The sequence below is a fragment of the Rhinatrema bivittatum genome, chromosome 2 (assembly GCF_901001135.1).
Source record: "Rhinatrema bivittatum chromosome 2, aRhiBiv1.1, whole genome shotgun sequence".
Taxonomy (NCBI): Eukaryota; Metazoa; Chordata; class Amphibia; order Gymnophiona; family Rhinatrematidae; genus Rhinatrema; species Rhinatrema bivittatum.
In genome coordinates, this window is record NC_042616.1 from 559,627,490 (window position 1) to 559,647,778 (window position 20,289).

General features: G+C 42.3%; 1 protein-coding gene across 1 annotated transcript in view; it reads left to right on the plus strand.

Annotated features, from left to right (window-relative positions):
- The window catches only part of DSEL (dermatan sulfate epimerase like), a 40,978-nt gene extending 25,496 nt beyond the window's left edge, over positions 1–15,482 (plus strand). Inside the window, exon 2 of the mRNA XM_029590916.1 lies at positions 10,665–15,482. Within this exon, the coding sequence (XP_029446776.1) occupies positions 11,624–15,274 (3,651 nt within the window). The 5' untranslated portion in view covers positions 10,665–11,623 and the 3' untranslated portion in view covers positions 15,275–15,482. The remainder of the gene's footprint in view (positions 1–10,664) is intronic.
- The last annotated feature ends 4,807 nt before the right edge of the window (positions 15,483–20,289 follow it).

Below are 20,289 nucleotides of genomic sequence, written 5' to 3' on the forward strand. Positions count from 1 at the left end.
AAATCTCGCTTCGTAATTTCGCAGTGACCACGTGAGCCAATTTACGAACCGACGGACAATTCTGACCCCCACCAACCCCAACCAGCCCCATAAAAGGAATACAAAAACCCTGTTCAACACCTTGAAACAAAAGATGAGCAACCTCCAATTTTGTGTACCTACCCAGCCATGAAAGCATGGCGTCCAAATGGACCAGGGTAGGAGCCATCCTCGTAACTTCACTTAGAGGTGTTCCTAGTAATGGCTCCGCCCCCAGTTCCACCGCCCACTCGCTTCGTACACTTGGAGGCAGGGTGACTCAATCCACAGCCGGAACAGGCATGTTTAAACTTGCAATCGGGAAAATTGCAGGCTGAACAGTTGTACTTCCAACACACATCTGGGAAGCTAACCCCCGCTCAAATTCCACTTGCTGAACCTGCGCCGGACCGAAAGGACCGCACTCCAGATACGCTAGAAACCCTACCAGCCTCCGTGACCGCAGTAGACCCCATTTTAGACCCCATCTGGGTCAGCCACAAACCAACATCCCTAGTTCCTCCAGTCATGTACTTGTTCTCCTCCATTTGGTCTCAAAAGTGCTTATCATAATTGAGCTACAACCAACCCTCATACATCCGACTAGCATCCAAAATGGCATCAGCGTAAGCAAGTAAAGGTCCGTACTGGGCCGGGTCATGGTGACCCACAACACTGGCTAACCAGAGGAACGAGCGGATCCAATTGAGCACATTACGAGCCACCCTTCGTTTCACACCCTGTGGTCTGTCACCCCCGCTCCTTCTTTTCTTCTCTCTTCTCTTCCCCCTGCGACCCTCCAGCAGCATGAAGATATCTATGTACTTCCATTGTCTGATCTTCCGACGGAGGGACTTCGGAACATCTTCCCACAATTTTGATAGGCTGATGAGCGCAGGCACCCCCCTCTACTATCCTTTTCCACTGGCCTCACCCTGAGGACCAACAGCCCCAATTGAAGCACCAGATGAGACTGAAGAGGTCGAAGAAGAAGAGGAAGAGAGGGAAGAACTGGAACGGGAGCGCTCATTCTTGCACTGAGACTTTTCCCTCTTCTTGTGAGTCGAGGAACTAGAGGCCGGGAGCTCAGAAGCCCCCACCTGTGATGCAGAATTCAGATTGCTTGAGCTGGCGGCCAGTACCACGATGTCCCCACCAGGAGCCAGTAACTCACCTATCTGACCGCTGGCAGGACCGGTCGCAGCAGAAGCCAGAACAACGCAGCTGGATACATTCTGTCCACTCAGAGGACCACTTATGCCAGAAGACGGACCCACGGAGTCGGATAGGTTGGTAGCCGCAGATACAGGATGAGCATGGAAGCCACAGGAGAGCCCGCTCTCTTCCTGGCCGACAAGGCCTTGCCCCCACACGTACGGAAAAGTGCACTCCCACCTGAACTCACCGCTAGCACGAAAGCCTCCACTCCTGCACCGATGACATGCTCTTCCGATGCCGGCCCCTCCACCTCCTCAGATGACATCGTGGCGAGAAACAGGCTGAATCAATGACTCACGAACCGGCAGCAAAGAAAAAACCCCGCGAACAGGTAACTCCGCTCTCTTTACCTCTGTGACGACTCCCTCCGGGTCTGATGGAAGGCTGGCTGCTGCGGCGTCTCCATGCCATCTCCCTCTGGTGTCCCTGGACCAGCTCGACTTTGCAGATCTGCCATGTTGCCTGAAGACCTAGGGCGCGTGCGCGCATGCGCTGTGATTGAAGTAGCAAGGGCGTGAACCTCATGGGCGTCCCCCTGAGATGACGTCATCTACTTGCAATATTTAAAGATCTCTGTTTTCACTGAGTTAGCAAGGATAAGGATATGGATAAGGATTCGTTTCTGCTATCCAAGCTACTCTGCCTCCTCAGACTTACCAGAGGTACCCGCTCCTCGGGAACCTCGCTCTCTTTCTTTATTTCAGATTACAGATAGGAACCGGTACTTGCTCCTTGAGGGCCCATGTTCCTGGACACTCTGAAGATTCTCTTCTGCCTGGAAGCTATCGCTGCTACAAACAATTGTGAGTTACCATCTCGCTCTCAGAGCTTTCCCTGGAACCAGGTACTTGCTCCTCGAGGGCCTAAACCTTTCCAGCTCCTGAGCTTCCTTGAGACCTTATGTGAGTTTTGTCATCTAGTTCTGTTCATGAACTCTGCCTACTCTGCCTACTCACTTTCTACAGTTTCTCAACAGCTCAGCCATCCTGGATCGCAGTTCCAGTGCCTGAGGGACTACAGCCCTGCCGGGCATATCAGCTCACTACTGCCACCTCTGGTGGTTTCCAAAATCTGTTTAATAAAAGAACTAATGTGTGTCTGTCTCCATACTCAAGCCTAGCCCGTGGTCCCTCTCGGGATATCCTCCCGGGGGCGTGATCATCTGCCACCGGCCCAGGGATCCACCCACTACTATATCAGATTCATTACAGATTGCTACTCTATAGCAAGACGATATCTGAGACACTACAAGATTGCTACCTCCTTCCTTCAGGAGCTCGCAACACCGATTCTAACAAGGTTGCTACTCCGCAGTCCAGATAACATCAGATATAACATTGCTAACTCCTCACGGAGATTCTAACAGACTGCTAACTCCTCCCTCCTTCAGGAGCCTGCAACCCTGATTCTAACAGATTGCTAACTCCTAGCACAGATCTGAACACACACACACATATGCAAGCTGTCTCATACATACATGTAGGCGCTTTCTCACACATACACCCAGATGGTCTATCTCTCACACAGGAAAGTATTTTCTTTTTTGCTTGTTGAAGAATTTTTTGTGCCACCCCTCCTCACTGGGAGCCAGGCTGGACTAGTAGGCTTTTGCACCACAGTCTTTTCAACCTGAAGAGTCACTCTTTTCTGAACATCTGAAAGGACCAGTAAGATAAAAGATTACAGATCCCATCCAGATCTCCAACCAAGGGACCAGGATACAGGGCTGCATGATCGGTGGGAATCTGGAGTCTGAAGTAAGATGGTTTTTGCTATGATAAAAGGGGACCCCTGACATAGCAACTCAAGGTAAGCCGCTGGAAGAGCTTTCAGTGCTCAACCAGTTTACTGAAGAAAAGGACACCTACCCAGAATGAACACCCTAACTGTACAAGGAACCATCTGTAACTGCACATTTATTTAAAAATAGACTGTAATTTTCATTTAACTAATCGGTAAATTATTATTTAACACCCAGTGCCTGGTCCTGCCTGTTTCGTTACAGTAATTCTCTTCAGGAGTTGCCGCAGCTACTCAAAAAAACACAAGAGATAAATCACACCACTGTCTGGCCATAGATGAGAGTCTTTCCCATTAAAAAGAATCCACCTCTGGGATAAAGAGCTTGGGACCTGGGAGGAATGCTAGCCGGAGCAGCCCCGAAAAGAAATAAATTAATTTGTGTGCCCTGGAACTGTCCCAAGGAGACAGGAGAATCAAACTTGCCCCAAATTTCCTAAAGACAAATTTAAGAATTGGGCAGTGCTGAAGTTCTCTTTATACATCTTTAATGTGCACAATAATTTTGTTAGGTAGAAAATGTATTATTTCTAAATTGTGTTATCTGATTGATTGTGGAATGTCTGTGGATCTTTGGGTTATTTTGTAATTTTGGACCTTCGTTTTCAGTTTTTATTTTATTTTACCCAGGAATTTATCAGCGTTTATTACAACAAAAACAGGAGAAATCAGTGGAAAACAATGCCTTGTTTTTCTAGATAAATATCATTTTTGTTCTTAAAATAAACACCGAGTAATTCCTGGGAAAAATGAAATAAAAACTAAAAAGGAAGAGCCCTATTTATATTGCATAATAATCTCAGGGAAAGACTTTTTGAGGATAATTTTATAAAATCTCATATTAGAGATGTGCATTTGTTTTTGCCGAATTAGACAATTTCAACAAAATTGTCTAATTTGGCATGGTTCAGGGGCAATGAAGCCCAAAAAGAATTTTTACGAAATTTCGGAAACATTCGTATTTTGGGTTAGCACACACTAATGGGAGTTAGTGTGCGCTAACTTTAAAACGTTAGTGTGTGCTAACTCCCGTTAGTGCTCGCTAACCCAAAATCGGGAGCCCACGAAAAAAAGAAACCCGAACTGCTGGAAAACTGAAGTTTCCCACGGTTCCCCGAAAACGAAGCCTGAAACGAACCTAAAGAACAATGCACATCTCTAGCTCATATAGAGCTGAAGACCATGTATAGTAGATGCACACAGACTAAAGCCTGAATTTTTAGAGTGAGCTTGCAGGCAAAAGTGTGCTTTGAAAATTAGCGAATGCACACAGACCCCAGCATGACATAGATGCACTCATTTTTGCCTGCCTGGCAGCAGGTGTAAATGTATGTGTATATCTTTACATGCATTCGTTCATTTCATGTATACAAATGCTTTTGAAAATCAACCCTTTATGTGCAAGTTATTCCTCTTTTGTGAATACAAAATTCATTTCACATACATACTTTTGATTTTACATGTCATATTTGCTCTTTCCCCTCAGTCTTTAAATCTCGTCGTTATGGTATTATACACTAAGGGGTAGATTTTCAAAGGGGTACGCATGTAGGATATGCGCGTACCCCCCGAAAACCTACCCCAAACCCCCCCTGTGCGCGCCGAGCCTATTTTGCATAGGCTCGGCGGCGCGCGCAAGCCCCGGGACGTGTGTAAGTCCCGGGCTTGCATGGAGAGGCGTGCTGGGGGGGCATGGCGGGGGGCGTGGCGGTCGTGATGCGGCGTTTCGGGGGCGTGGCGCGGGTGACGCGACGTTTCGAGGGTGGCGCCGCTGGTGTGGTTTCGGCCTGGGGCGTTCCGGGGGCGTGGCCGCGCCCTCCGGAACAGCTCCCGGGTCGGGTGATGGCGTGCCAGCATCCCACTGGCGCGCGCAGATTTATGCCCATCCACTGGATGGCCCGCGCCATTTTTATTTTTATTTTTATTTTTTTTTTTTTTTTTAATTCTTTATTTATTGCTTTCAAATTATAAACAAATATTTTTAATTATAACATCGAGATAACTGGCTTACACAAGATACATCCGAAAATTATATATGATCATAAAAAATAAAACTAATCAGTCAGTCATTTCAAAAAAGGAAAGACAAAGTGATTTCTATTTACTAATAAGCGGTTCCATCGAGAGGAAAAAAAAAAAGAACAAAAACATTTAGCATTACTAATCCCTCTTTCCTTTTTAATACCGGTATTATATAGCTAGAAGACCCTTGAGGTCATTGGGATCATTAAATATATAGTTCTTACCATCTATTTTTACATTGCATCTACATGGATATTTCAACATAAAATGTTCACCTTTATCTAACACTTGTTTTCTCATGTTCAGAAATTGCTTCCTACGCAGTAGAGTAGTTTTTACAAAATCTGGAAAAATTCAAATTTTTTGACCATAAAAGGTCTTTGAACGGTTTTGAAAAAAAGACTTCATTATATTATCTTTATCAGTACTGAATGCAAACTGTACTAATAAAGTCCCCCTATTCTTTACTTCCAGATCTTCCTGAGATTTCTCCAATAAATCAGATAGATCAATTGTACTATTAGATGTTTTCTGATCTAACAACTCATTTTCTCTCTCCTTCTCATCCCTTGTTAACTTTTCTGGTCCCTTTTCTTTATTCCTAATACTATTTCCAATATAGAATACTCTTAACTATAACCGGGAGACATTTATCTGGAATTTTCAAAATTTGTATTAAATAATTTCTAAATAATTCCATGGGGTTAATCTTTTTTATTACTGGAAAATTATTTACCTTTAGGTTTAATGATCTTATAGAGTTCTCAAGATTTTCCAACCTTCTATTAAATTCTCCTTCAACACTCATCTGATGATTTTGGATTTTCTCTATTTGTAATACTCGTTTTTCTATCTGATTTACTTCTTTAACTTGCTCTTCCAATTTTACTGTATTCTTTAATGAGGAATTGGTGGTCTTCATAACAACTTCTGTCAATTTATTTATAGACATATCTATTTTTGCTAAATAATTCCAGACACTTTCTAAGGTTATATTTGCTGGTCTCATCAATAACATTTCAGCCCTAATCACTACTTCAGTATCTTTCTGTTTCTCAATTACAGATTTAGTTAATCTTGGAGTGCTAGTTTCTTTGGGGTTATCACTTGGATTTTCCAAATTACTTAACTGCATATCTTTCATCTCTTGTTCTGATATATCTGACAAGGTATAATTTTGCTTAATACTATTTTGTGAGTCCAAAGATCTCAGGGCTTCCTTGCATATTCCCTGGATTCTTGGGGAAAGAAACTCCCACAATTCCAGGTGGAGAAGGTGTTTCCGGTGCCCCGGGGCGCAGTGATATTTCTTCAACCAGAGAGGGGGTATTCCGCTCTATTGCCCCACTCTCAGCGGTTAGCCCAATGGGGGAATTACATGGGGGATTTAGCCATTCAGACACCGTTCTCTGACCTGCTTCTACGACATCCACACCAATTGGAGGCCTCAACCTGGCCTTCCTTTTGGTGTGTGGCATACTCGTAGGCAAATATACAGGAAAAATCAGGCAGTAGGATAGAGTCCGATAGGGTAATGCACAGTCAATAATAGATTTCACTTTGGGAGGTTTGGAGAGGATAAGGAAGACTTAATACCTGAATTCATGAAAGATGTCCAAGACAAATATCAATCGGCGATCTGCAAACTCCCGGCTAAGCCCGGCCAAGCCCAGCTTAGCCACGCGCCCCTTAAGCGCGCGCGGCTTTAGCGGCGCGCTGGCGTCAGCTGCGCGCCACAAGGATTCCGGCTATATAGCCCAACTTCCGGGTCCCGCCTCCGGAGCACACCCCCAATCAGGAAAATCAGCTGATGAGTGTAGAGACGCCGTCGGGGCAAGAGCTCCGCTTACCCCCGGAAATGTCAGCTGAAGCAGGCAATGTTCGCTCCCTCTCCTCTCCTCCTCCAGCCCGCGCCATTTTTAAAGATGGCGCCGGCCGTCCAGTGCTCCTACCATGTGACAGGGGCCGGCCAATGGCACGGTTATCCTGTCACATGGTAAGGGCAAAGGGCCATCGGCGCCATTTTTATTAGTGGCAGCCGACGGCCCGAGAGCGGGAGATCGCTCCCAGGGCCCACTGGACCACCAGTTAATTTTAAAACGTTTTTTTTTTTTTTTGGGGGGGGGGTCGGGAAGGTGGTGGAGGCTAAGGGAGCGGTTTTAAAGGATCGGGGTGGGTTTTTTGTTTATTGGATCGGGCGCAGCCGATAAACAAAACCGCGATCGGGCCGGACGAAAAAAATAGCACGATTTGAATCGGAACCGGAACCGAACCGATTCCGGTTCCGATTCACATCTCTATTGTTGATTTATTTCTTTTATTTTACTCCCAGGGATAAGCCCTTGGTTTTCCAAATCTATTTTGGCTAATAATTGTTTAGAGACTTTTTATTCTGGAACTTGTCCAATCCTGTTTTGAACTCCACTATGTTAGTTGCCTTGACCACATCCTCTGGCAATAGATTCCATAGCTTGATTGAGTTCTGACTGAAAAAATACTTCCTATGATTTGTTTTATATCTGCTAGGTGCTAGTTTCATGAGGGTCTATTTTCAGCTGCTGTGCAGCTCGATTAGTTAGCCAGGTAACTATTTGACTAACTAGCAAGTAAATTCAGTGGCACAGTCATGCCACTGAATATACTCGGCTGTCTTAAATATAGCCAAATACATTTCTTCAGCTATCTTTAGGACTAATCTGTGGCCCAACCAGAGTTAAAAGTATTACTTACCCAGTTAACTCCAAACATTGGAGTTAGCTGGATAATTTATCCAGCAAACTCAACTCCTCCCTGATCCAAACATTTGCTAGCCCTGAGCTATGCAGCTAAAAACCCAGCCAGACACCGCACCAGTGCATGTAAATATGTGTAGTTGTAGTAAGTGATATTATTCCTCAGAAGGCAGTATTTATGAATGTTGTTTTTTCATGTAAAATTTGTTATTAGGAAAGGGCCTTGGATGAAGCTGGGAGTTCTAGGATGGTGTTGGAAAGAGGGGAGGAAAGGATTTGTGTGTGGGGGGGGGGGGGGCATTAAATAATTACAATATAAATGAAATTAATGAAGCCTAAATATTATTTTGTGTTGCTTTTTTTCATTTTCAAAACAATACACCACTGAAATCTTTTCAGATTTATATCCCAGACACACCACTAGAAAATTCTCACCCTTTGGCCTTGAGTCTCACTTACTGGGACATAGAATCTCACTTTTTGAGATGAAGGGGTGGGGAAGGCAGCGCAAATTAGGCAATTAGGCCGGGAAGGGGTGGCAGGGGAGGGAAAGTTGGTGGATTATGCCAGGGAGGGGCAGTGAGGCAGAAGGAAAGGAATGTGAGCCTGCCGGGTTGGGAGGGAAGGGACGTGTATGTGCATTTACAGCATCCCCTGCTTGGAATGTCACCGCAGGCCTCTGGGACACTGCCTCCAATCCTATGGCCTGCCAGTTTCCTAGGGAGTCTCTCAGAAGGGACTTTGGCAAATGTTTTTTGAAAATCCAATTACAGTGTATCAACCAGCATACTTGTATCCATATGTTTACTTACACATTCAGAAAAATCCAGTAAATTGGTAATGCAAGACTTCCCTTTGCAAAAGCCATGTTGACACTCTCCCATTAAACCATACCTATCTATATGGTCAGTAATTTTCCTTTTAAGAACAGCTTCTACCATTTTGCCAGGTATCAATTATAGTTTCCTAGATCACCCCTGGTGCCCTTTTTTATAAATTGGCATCACTCTAGTCTTTTGTTTTAAATGGTAAATTGCAAATCACCAAAAATTGGTCTGCATTTTATGTTTGAGTTCCTTCGGGTGAATACCATCCTGTCCTGCTAGTTTGTTATTCTTTAGTCTGTCAATCTGTTTCATTGCATCCTCTGGTTTCCCAGTGATTTTGTTCAGTTGCTTAGAGAAATCACTGTCAAAAACTATTTCTGGTGTGGGTATGACACTGATATCCTCCTCGTTAAAGACAAGTTTTTCTGCTATTTCACTTAGCCCTGAGCACTCGGTTTACCCCTTGGTTTTCTAGTGGCCCAGCTGACTCCTTCACAGACTTTTTGGTTCAAATGGAATTGAAAAAGGTTTTTGTTACTTGTCTTTGTTTTCTGCATTTCACGGTGGATTATGTGCAAGCCCTGTGGGCATTTCCCTGTTCTCAGAGAGTTCACAGTCTAAATTTATACCCGAAGAAATGGAGGAGATTTGCCCAAGTTCACAAGAAGCAGCAATGGAATTTGAACCTGGCTTTCTCCTAGTTTGTAGCTCTAACCATTAGCCTGCTCCTCCATTTATTTTTACCTCTCTGGCAAGCTTCCTTTCCAATTCTCTCTTAGCCTGCTTAATTAATTTTTTTACATCTAACTTGCCAATGCTTTGCTCTTCCCTATTTTCCTCATTTAGGTTTGCTTATCATTTTTTTTGAATGATGCATTTTTGGCTTTAATTGCCTCTTTCTTCTCATTATTAAACTATGCTGGCAGTCGTTTCACTTTCCTTTGACCTTTTATAATGCACTGAATACATTTTGCCTGCGCCTCAAGGAGGTAATTTAAAGCAATGTCCATGCCTCCTGCAAGTTTTTAGCCTTGTGAATTGCTCCTTTTAACTTTTTTTCTGACAAATTTTCTCATTGTCTCTCTTTTTATAGTTAAATTCTACTGCAGTACTTTTCCTTTGTTTTTGCCATCAAATGATTATGTCAACTTACATTATGATCATTGTTGCCAAGTTCTCACTTGCTTCGGTTTTGCATTAAATACCTTAGAAAGGGGTAAGCCTGAATAGGTATGTAGGTCCTCTGAGAACTTTTCAGAAGTGTAAGGCTTTGTCTGCTATGAAAGGGTGTGCCTAGGGTAGTCTTATCATCTGGTGTGTGTGTGTGGAGGAGGGGGAATGAAGGATCTGCTGTGGCTTGAGACTTGTCTGCCAGGGGTTTGCTTATGGGTTGGATTTATTTGCAGGAGGATCTGCCAAAGCATTGGACTTGTCCGCTGGGTGGGTTCTGGTTGGCAGGTTTTTGCTTGACAGGGTATCCGCTGGCAGGAGGGATGTCTGCTAGGAGGAGGCTGGAGGATCAGGACATACATCCTTGTTTTTCATGCTGACATATTGTGGGGAGGATGAGACCACAGAGGCGTCTTCATTTTGGTGTTGATGAGAGATAAGGAATTGAATGTTGGGCCTCCCCCTAGCTTTAGAAGTTAGTGACCAAGGCAGGTGCTAAATTGTGGGCCCTAGCGGGTGCACAGGAAATGGTGGGTGGAGGGAAAACATTTCACTCGTTCAGCATGCCTGCTAAATTCTAATTAGAATATGATATATATTCCTTCATTGAAATATGGGTATGAATCGGTTTTAGTGCATGCCCAATGAAGTTTCTGGGGATCTGTTTAGCATGCACCTTTGAGTCTTTGCACATAGCACACTAATTTTTGCGTGCACTAGACTTTGGTGCATAGCCTCTTTTGTGTGTCTGAAGCTGTTTAGAAAATACCAATTTCTAATTTAAATATAAAGTGTTGTAGTCTTTTCCTATATTCAAAGTGACATTTTAACATGCCTGCAAAACTAGAGATGATGATATTTCTTTGTTTTTCCTCAGAAAGAACCAAGAGTTATACAGCTGATGTAAGAGAATGAACCGAAAAGATGGAAAGTTGCAGGTTATTTGACATTTCTGGCTGCATCTTGGGACATGATGAACAGATCTGGCAAAAAACTAAAAAGACCCAGGATTTGCTGTTCCAGCTTCTTAAATCTGAACCAGATAAAGAAAAAAGAAGTTTCATTTTTTAATATGTATGATTCTACAGTTTTTCAGACTCGAGAAGTCAAGGCTTAAATATAATACAGTCCATCATATATCTATGAAATATAAACAGTTTTCAGAAGACAATGTGTTCTTTCTTCTGATTACCAAGAGCAAATTTTCAGCATGTTCACAACATAAAGCATGAGAGAGAGTGAACAGGAAGCAAATGAATCATACATTCCACAACTGGTTGCACTTTTAGAAATCCAAACATTACTTAATTCTGTAAAAAAATAAATGCAATTTTCCTATTACATGTTGTGACTTTATTATTAATGTGATTCTGCTTTTGGCTGGAATGGCATTTTAAACAGTATATTGGTTCAGACTGTGATTCTTCAAATTCAGCTTTTTACTGCGGTCATGCTTTTTTTTTTTTTTTTCTGTCTTCAAATCCATGCATCAAGTCAAATGCCGAATTTGCAATAAAAGTTTTACTTAACTTGCCTAATATTGCTCTATCCCGTCCTGCCCATGCTGTGTATGACCATGTCTCTGTGATTTCTTGGCACACAGACAAAATGCTTTGCAGCGATCATAAAGTCTATCCTGTTCAATGCTGCAGATTAAACGTAAAACAAGTAGAGTGCTGGCAAAACTTCATTGCACAACAGACATAATTATTAACATTTCTGGACCTTCAAACACATGTTAGCATACATGTTACTTCAATCCCATGCACTTTGGAAAGGGAGACTGTGTTTTGAAAAGAGAGGTTTCCCTAAAGAGGACAAATTGCCATATGGATCATGGCTCTGAAGTTTACAGAACACTCTCTATTCTTGACATTTGTTATGTTTGCTCTCTCTGCTTTTGAAGAATCTACAAGCAATTATCCTGCCTGGGTATCTTTCCCAGATGATGTGGATGGATTTCAGAATCAAAAATTCCAAGATCCCAGTGCCAGCTTACAGCAGAATAAAGAGATGCTCCACCCAAGTTTGTATTTTGGTGCAGAGGATGTGCAAGCACTCAGGCAAAAGTCTCACAATAGTCATTTGCACTTATTTAAGGCGATTAGAAGTGCAGTAACAGTTATGCTGTCCAGCCCTTCTTATTACTTACCTCCACCCAAGCATGCTGACTTCTCTGCAAAATGGAATGAGATTTATGGTAATAATCTGCCTCCACTGGCATTTTATTGTTTGCTCTGCCCAGAAGATAAATCTGCCTTTGCATTTGCACTTGAATATATGGACAGAATGGCTAGCTACAAAGACTGGCTAGTTGAAAATGCACCAGGGGATGAGGTGCCCCTTGGCCATTCTCTTACAGGTTTTTCCACAGCTTTTGATTTTCTGTACGGCTCCCTTGATAATCAGAGAAGAGAGAAATACTTAGAGAAGATAGAGACTGTTAGTGAGGAAATGTACGAATATTCAAAAGTTCGATCATGGGGAAAACAACTTCTCCATAATCACCAAGCAACCAACATGTTAGCTCTTCTCACCGGGGCTCTTGTTACTGGATTGTATAAAGAATCGAATGCAAATATTTGGAAACAAGCTGTAGTTGACATTATGGAAAAGACTATGTTTTTGCTAAATCATGTTGTGGATGGTTCCTTAGATGAGGGAGTTGCTTATGGAAGTTATACAGCTAAGTCAATAACTCAGTATGTATACCTGGCACATCGCCATTTTGGTATAAATAACCTTGAAAACAACTGGCTGAAAATGCACTTTTGGTTCTACTATGCTACATTGCTACCTGGATTTCAGAGAACTGTAGGCATAGCAGACTCCAATTATAACTGGTTTTATGGACCCGAAAGCCAATTAGCATTTTTGGATAAGTTTGTGTTGCATAACGGAGCTGGAAATTGGCTAGCACAACAGATTAGAAAGCATAGACCAAAGGATGGGCCTATGGTACAGTCTACTGCACAAAGGTGGAGTACACTACACACTGAATACATCTGGTATGATGCATCACTGACTCCACACCCTCCTTCTGGCTATGGTACTGCTAAGATGCATGTGTTCCCTAACTGGGGAGTTGTTACCTACGGAGCGGGGCTGCCAAACACTCAAGCCAACACGTTCTTTTCTTTTAAATCTGGAAAGCTGGGTGGCCGTGCTGTGTATGATATAGTCCACTTCAAGCCATATTCTTGGATTGATGGGTGGAGAAATTTCAATCCCGGCCATGAGCACCCAGATCAGAACTCATTCACTTTTGCCCCAAATGGGCAGGTGTTTGTATCTGATGCTCTCTATGGGCCAAAGTTAAGTTATTTAAATAATGTACTGGTTTTTGCTCCATCACCCACAAGCCAGTGTAATATGCCTTGGGAGGGACAACTTGGGGAATGTGCGCAGTGGCTTAAATGGACAGCAGATGAAGCTGGCGATTCAGCCGGAGAGATTATTACAGCAACCCAGCATGGGGAAATGATGTTTGTGAGTGGTGAGGCAGCTTCTGCTTACTCATCTGCAATGAAACTAAAGCGTGTTTATCGCGCTTCATTACTTTTAAATTCTCAGATATTGCTAGTTGTAGATCATATTGAGAAGCAAGAAGACTCACCAATCAATCTGGTTAGTGCCTTCTTTCATAATCTTGACATTGATTTTAAATATGTACCTTACAAATTTATGAAAAGGTACAATGGAGCCATGATGGATGTGTGGGATGCCCATTATAAAATGTTTTGGTTGGATCAACATGGAAATAGCCCTGTTGCTTTAATACAAGAGGCAGAACAGGCTGCAGAGTTTAAAAAGCGTTGGACTCAGTTTGTAAATGTGACTTTTCATTTGGAAAACCCTATCACAAGAATTGCATATTTGTTTTATGGACCTTATATAAATGTTTCCAGTCTCCGATTTGTTGATGATAGCAAATATGGACTGAAAATGTCCCTACATGTTAATAATACAGAAACAATTGTATCAATAGTAACTGAATACAGTGACCTCAGGACAAGATTCAGTTTCCTGGGTTTTGGCGGATATGCCAAAGTGGAAGACCCTGACAAAGTTACAAGGTTTGGTTTTGGAACTGAAGCAGTAAATAAACAGAAAAATAACAATGCAAATATATTTCAGTTTGGGTTTAAAATAAATTTAATAGCAGGACTGATTCTCTGTGTGAGTTTGGGACTTCTGGCTTTTCAGTGGAGGTTCTACATTTCTTTCAGTAAACTTATGCGTTGGATCCTAATACTGGTTATAACACTTTGGCTCATTGAACTGGTAGATGTTTGGAGCTCTTGCACTCAGCCCATCTGTGCAAAATGGAACAGCGATGTGTCTGGCATAGAAAGTGGTGCAAGCAAAAGATCTAAACTAGCAGAAGGTCACCCTATTGATCTGCCAAATGTTGTGATTACTTCTCTGCCAGGTTCAGGAGCTGACATTTTAAAGCAACTTTTTTTCAACAGCACTGATTTTGTATATATCAGGGTCCCTACTGCATATCTCGATATTCCAGAGATAGAATTTGAAATTGACTCATTTGTGGATGCTTGTGAGTGGAGCCATTCAGATGTGCAGAGTGGGAATTTTCGTATAATTCAAGGCTGGCTTCAGTCGTTAATCCAAAACACAAAACTTCATTTGCAAAACATACACTTACATGAAGCCAACAAAAATAAGATCATTCAACATTCTGTCGTTAGCAAGGACAGGAAGAGGAGATCCCGGAGGAGAGACACCATGCCTGACCAGCGGAATAGAATGAAAGGCAGCTTTGACAAGGACGCTGAATATATTAAAGAACTGAGGAGACATCTTGCCTATTATCCAAATGCACGGCCTGTACTTGGCCTAAGCAGTGGGAGCTGGACCCTGAAGCTGCCCTTCTTTCAAGCAATTATAGGACCCTCATTTAGGGCTCTCTACGTAGTGAGAGACCCTCGTGCATGGATTTACTCAATGCTGCACAGTAGCAAACCCAGCCTCTATTCCTTGAAGAATGTTCCTCAGCACATAGCTCTGCTACTTAAAAAAAAAGACGGTGAAGAGGAATGCAATTCCCATTCTGGCTATGCCTCTGAATATGACTCACTGAAGGCAGAACTTTCACATTCCAAATCAAATCCCGTTTCCTTGCTGGCTCATTTGTGGCTAGCAAACACTGCAGCAGCTCTGCGGATTAACAGGAACCTGCTGCCAATGAACTATCGGCTGATCAGATTTGAAGATATTGTCAGTTCTCCTCAGAAAACAACAGAAACCATCTATTCCTTTCTTGGTATTCCTTTGTCTCCTGCTAGTTTAAACCAAATATTGTTTGCCAGCTCCACAAACTTATTCTATCTTCCACATGAAGGGGAGATATCACCAACTAAAATTAACATCTGGAAACTGAATATGCCTAGGGAAGAGATTAGATTAATTGAGAACATCTGCTGGACTGTAATGGATCACCTAGGATATCCAAAGTTTACAGATTAAATGCTGCAGGTCAGCTGTAATTTGCACTAATGATCTCCAAACTCATTTTAAGATTAAGAATCAGAAAAGTATGTTTATTCTTGTAAAATGTATGTCTAGTCTGTCTCATGCAGAGAAATTATTTTGAAAATTGTTCTTGCAAATTGTTTTTTAATGATGACTGCAGTACTTCCTTTGCCTTTTAAATAAATATGTGTTAACACAGCTACACTTAGTCAGCTGGTGCATTTTAAATGGATCTCCTTTATCTGTTTCAGGATTGCTTTGTTGTACCTCTCCCTGCCCCCCCCCCCCCCCCCCCCCCCCCATTGTTATGCTACTAGGGAACTTCTGAGAACACTGTTTGCCCAGTTCCTTTCTTATGCTACAGATGTTAGAATCCTCTTTCTGAAGACCTACAGAGTGCCTCCTGTTTCTAGAGGGAGACTTTTGGCCATGTCTGGTTTGTGAACTCTTACCCTCGTGCATTATGTTATTTATAGTCCTGGTTTCCATTTGAAATCAGCACTACAAGTACCAAAATGCATCCTGATGGTATCAAAAAGACAAGTCTGGCCTCCAGTCTGCATGTGGCTCTTTTTCCAGAAATTGAAAGGCTCTCAAAATGAATGTTGGGGCCTTTTTTTTGTGTGTGGATGCAACCAATATTAGTCTTCAAATGTATGCATGAATGCTCATCAGGGGGAGGAGATAAGTGGTTAGGGCACAGAACTCATATACAGTAGCTAAGGCTTCTGTAAATCTGCATATTGAGCTATGGTGCCTATCTTTTTCATTCAGTAGGCCTTGGGCAGGACATTTCTGATACTCATAGAAATCCACTGTCCTCTCTATTGATAAAGGTGTTTACTTTCTATTAACTGCTGTGTCACATGGTACCTGTTTATCCCATTAGCTTTACAAAAAAATCCAGGGATGTTGGATGGATGTTGTTCTTTTATTCATTTAATTTCTTTTGTCAGCATTCCCTTTTTTTTTCCACTTTGAAATCCATTTTTGGAATTACCTAATTGACTTTCAAGTTCTTGTGTTACATATTTGTATACCGCTGCAGATGTGTGATTCGTAGATGATGTGAAAGTCATCTGACTCCTTTTAAAATCTGGATTTTTTCTAGGTGCACACCCTCGTTGTCAAAGAAACTGGCCTCTCCTTCATTGGTGAGAATGGGAATTCTCCTCCAGGACTTCCATCTATTTGATAGAAAATTATTTTAGACACTGCCAAGATTTACTGGGCAATTTCCACTGTAGATTGTTTTCTTTTTTATGGCTGCTCAGATCCGCAGTTTATACTCATACTGCAACATGTGTGAGTCTGTCAGTCTGACCTAGATAAGTGTCTTTCTCTCAGTCATTCATGCATATGTCAGAAAGTGTGCCTCTAGCATGAACAACAACAGAAAATGTTTTGTTGTAGTCCTACTAAACATATCCAGGCTGTCATTTCCCTTGGATTATAATGGAGTAGAGTCACAGGTTTGTTGCTTTCAGAATTACCTCTGGCTGGGGAGACTGTCACATTAGAAGACACATTACATTCTGTGAATGCAAACTTGCTTTCCATCAAAACCCAGGATCAGAATTCTGAGAACAGTTACTCATTCAAGACTGTTACAGAAAATTGCCGTTGTGCTGCACATACACAGTCACCTTACTCTGACAGATTTTTCTTTTAGCAGTTTCCAAAATGGCTGTAATTTCCCTTGATTTACATTCTTTTCTTGAACAAATAACATATTGTTAGCATGGTATTGATGCTAATCAGGCACAATGAAAAATCCCAACAGATTACAAAAAATAATGAAATGGAAATAAAATAAAACAAAAATGCCATAGTATAAACTTTCTTTATTTTCTTCTGTTCCAGTTTATCTTTTCACATTGAACATTTTTAAGAACAAATAACCAATGTGTAAATTATGAGTGCCTTATTTTGAAATGAATTCCTCTTATTCTAATTGTATTTTTTATTCATATTCTGCCTTTTCAGATTGGTCTGCCACTTCAAAGTGGATTATATTCAGGTACAGTAGGTATTGTCCTCTCCCTGGATTAACTAAGCTGCTACATTTCATCGCGGGAGGGGTCCAGTATTATGGGGGGGGGGGGCATTCCCATGATATTTTGTCCCTCCCTGACAAAATATCACAGCAGTATCATTAGTGGTCTGGGTAAGGTCAGGGACTGGACAGTGGCCACATGGCTGTGGTTCAATATCTGGACCATGCCCCTGTCACATGAGAGGAATAAGACCTAGTTTGCACTATTTGAAAAATGGTGCCAACAGGGCCCAAGTTAGGGGGCACCCTGGGCCTTTAACCTGTCTACCGGTGTGGTATTTAAGGTAACGGGGTGTTGAATGGGTTCCGAGTGTTGCTAGAGGTGCTCCACTAGACCACCACCATTCTTTTTGACGAGTTGGTGGGTTGAGGGGATGGGAGGGGTGAGGGGGCCACTACAGCTATATTATTTTAATGGATGGGGGGCCAGGGATGGGGGGATAACTGTTGGGGAGGGTTAAAATATATGGACAGGATTAGGTAAGGGAGGGGTCATTGTCATGAAACACATTTATTCTTTTTTTTGTTTACTTTTTTTTTTTTGCAGGGCTGCCTTGATTTGCAGCCCTGGGGTGGAGAAGGGGATCTAGTAAGTCCTCTGGTGCCCTTTTTTGACTTCTTGGGGGAATGTCGATTTGGGAAACAGAACCTATTAAATCTGCCGTGGGAACACTGGGACTCGCCTTATGATCTCAGTGCTTCCATGGTACATCAACAAATATCAAAAAGGTGTAGATAAAATAATATGCCCGACACATTTCTAAGTCAACTGTGTTTTATTTACATAGGATTAGGTATGCATGAGCTACTTTTCATGAATTTGCAAAATGCCATGCAAAGCAACTCATTGTAATTTGTGATATAAATGTAATAAAGCAATATCATGGTATATACTGTGATTATTGTGCAATATAGACTGTTTTACACAATTATAGCCCTATTGCTGCTTGATAAATCTTCCCCTAAGGGGTTTATTTACTAAACCATTGTATTTTCCACTGGAGCAGAAATTACTTTGGGGACTTCCAAAGCTGTGGTACTCTTCTTTTTTCCGAAGCACAATGACGGTGTCCCCGGGGTTGCACCAGAGTTAACTCTGGCGCATTCAATCCAGCGGATGGCACCATTTTCATGTATGGCAATTGCATCAAGTCCCAACCTCTGGGTCAGGTTGCAGCGTTGGGCTTGGGTCTGGGCCAAGGCCCTGGTTTTGGGACCTGGCCTCTGGGTCGTTCACGGTGTTAGGCCTGAGTCCAAGTTGAATCCCTGGCATCGGGACCTGACCTTTGATGGATACCCGATGGATCATGTAAGTTTTTAGGGTTTTTTTTAAGTTTCTGGGGTCTCGGCCTAGAAAAGGCCCCAGCTTTGGGCCTAGGCTGAGGCACCGGCATTTCGCTTAGATATAACCTGAGGCCATTAGCAAGGACCATGGCCTATGCTGGAGTACGATGATGGTGTCTCTGCCGAGGTTCAAAGTCAGGAGGGAATAATGGGATGGGACCGATGCAGGGGTTGAATCTGGTGAGGAGAATTTTTAAAAAATGGGGTTGGGGGCATTTGCTTCACAACATAGATTTTTTTTGTTTGTTTTTTGGACATGAAGGCTGCCTCTAGAGGTAGTGAGGGGAGTGGGTGGAAGTCTCACAAGACCCCCTGGGCGGGGTGGGGGTTACACAGTGGGGTGGGGGGGTTGTGAGGTCATTATGGACTTTTAAGACACTACCTTGGAGCATCGGTATGCGTGTTAGAAAACTTTCCAGGGGAAAGCTTGCTACAACTCCAGTGTTATAGTTTTCTTTCAGGAAATATATGCAGCTTGTGATTTTTGAGGCAAGCCGAGTTATTTTATTACCATAGAATTAGTTAGTAATGAGCTGCTTTGCACATATTTGAAAAGCTCATGCATGCAAAACAGCTCATTACTTTACCCACACTGTTTGGGGTAAAATACTGTGTATTATTGCTTGATGGACTCTCTACCTAGCTGCTATCAAGCTAGGGCGAGAGTACATTGTAGAAATTTCTTCTTTGTGTACCTTTCCTAATTCCAAATCACATCAAATGTTCTTTGATGTGTACTGTGCTGTTCGTACGTCTTACTGTGCATGTAAAACTGCCCCACAAACCCGAGAGCACCACCAAAATCTCACCTCGAATTACTAGTTGATCTTCATACAGTGGTATAAATAGTTGACTACTATAAGTTCCTTATAAATACTCTCTCTCTCTCTCTCTCTCTCTCTCTCTCTCTCTCTCTCTCTCTCTCTCTCTCTCTCTCTCTAACTTACAAAGTGAAAATATCACAGGGGTGATACATTCAACACGTATTGCAGTGAAATACCCATGCAAAGCACTAAAACAGTGCATTTTGTGGTCACTCAAAAATTACCCTAACCATGCCCTTTTTTTTTTTTTAATCATAAGTGATATTCATGCAAAATATATAACAAAATGATAAATCTAGGCCTAAGTTTGTATTTGATGCAATGGAGAATGAAGTGACTTGTCCAAGGTCACCAGAGCAACAGAGGGATTTGAATCCAGTCTTTTCTGGCTCACAGCATAATCTCTACTCAACTCTTTCCTTTGTCAGTAGTCAATCTATATTGAATTGAAAGATCTTGAATTGTCTATGTCTGCTAATACTTATGCCAGACCAATAGCCTAATGGAAGTGATACATGCTACTGTGTAGGAGAGGAGGCTTAGTTTCAAGCTCCAGAGTCAACTCCATCTCATTGAATTAACTTGGACCAAGAGCATTGCAGAGGCAGTAAACACATTACTTAGGAGAGAGGGCATTCCAATCATTGCACAGCAGTGACACCCACTGGGCAGATTTGGAAGAAAGTCATGCAACATGAACCTTGCACAGTTGCTGAAATTCCTTGGTTTTAGAGGTAGAGAGTGGGGGCTTCAGAGGAAAAATTCCTTGGTAGATGAAAATGAGT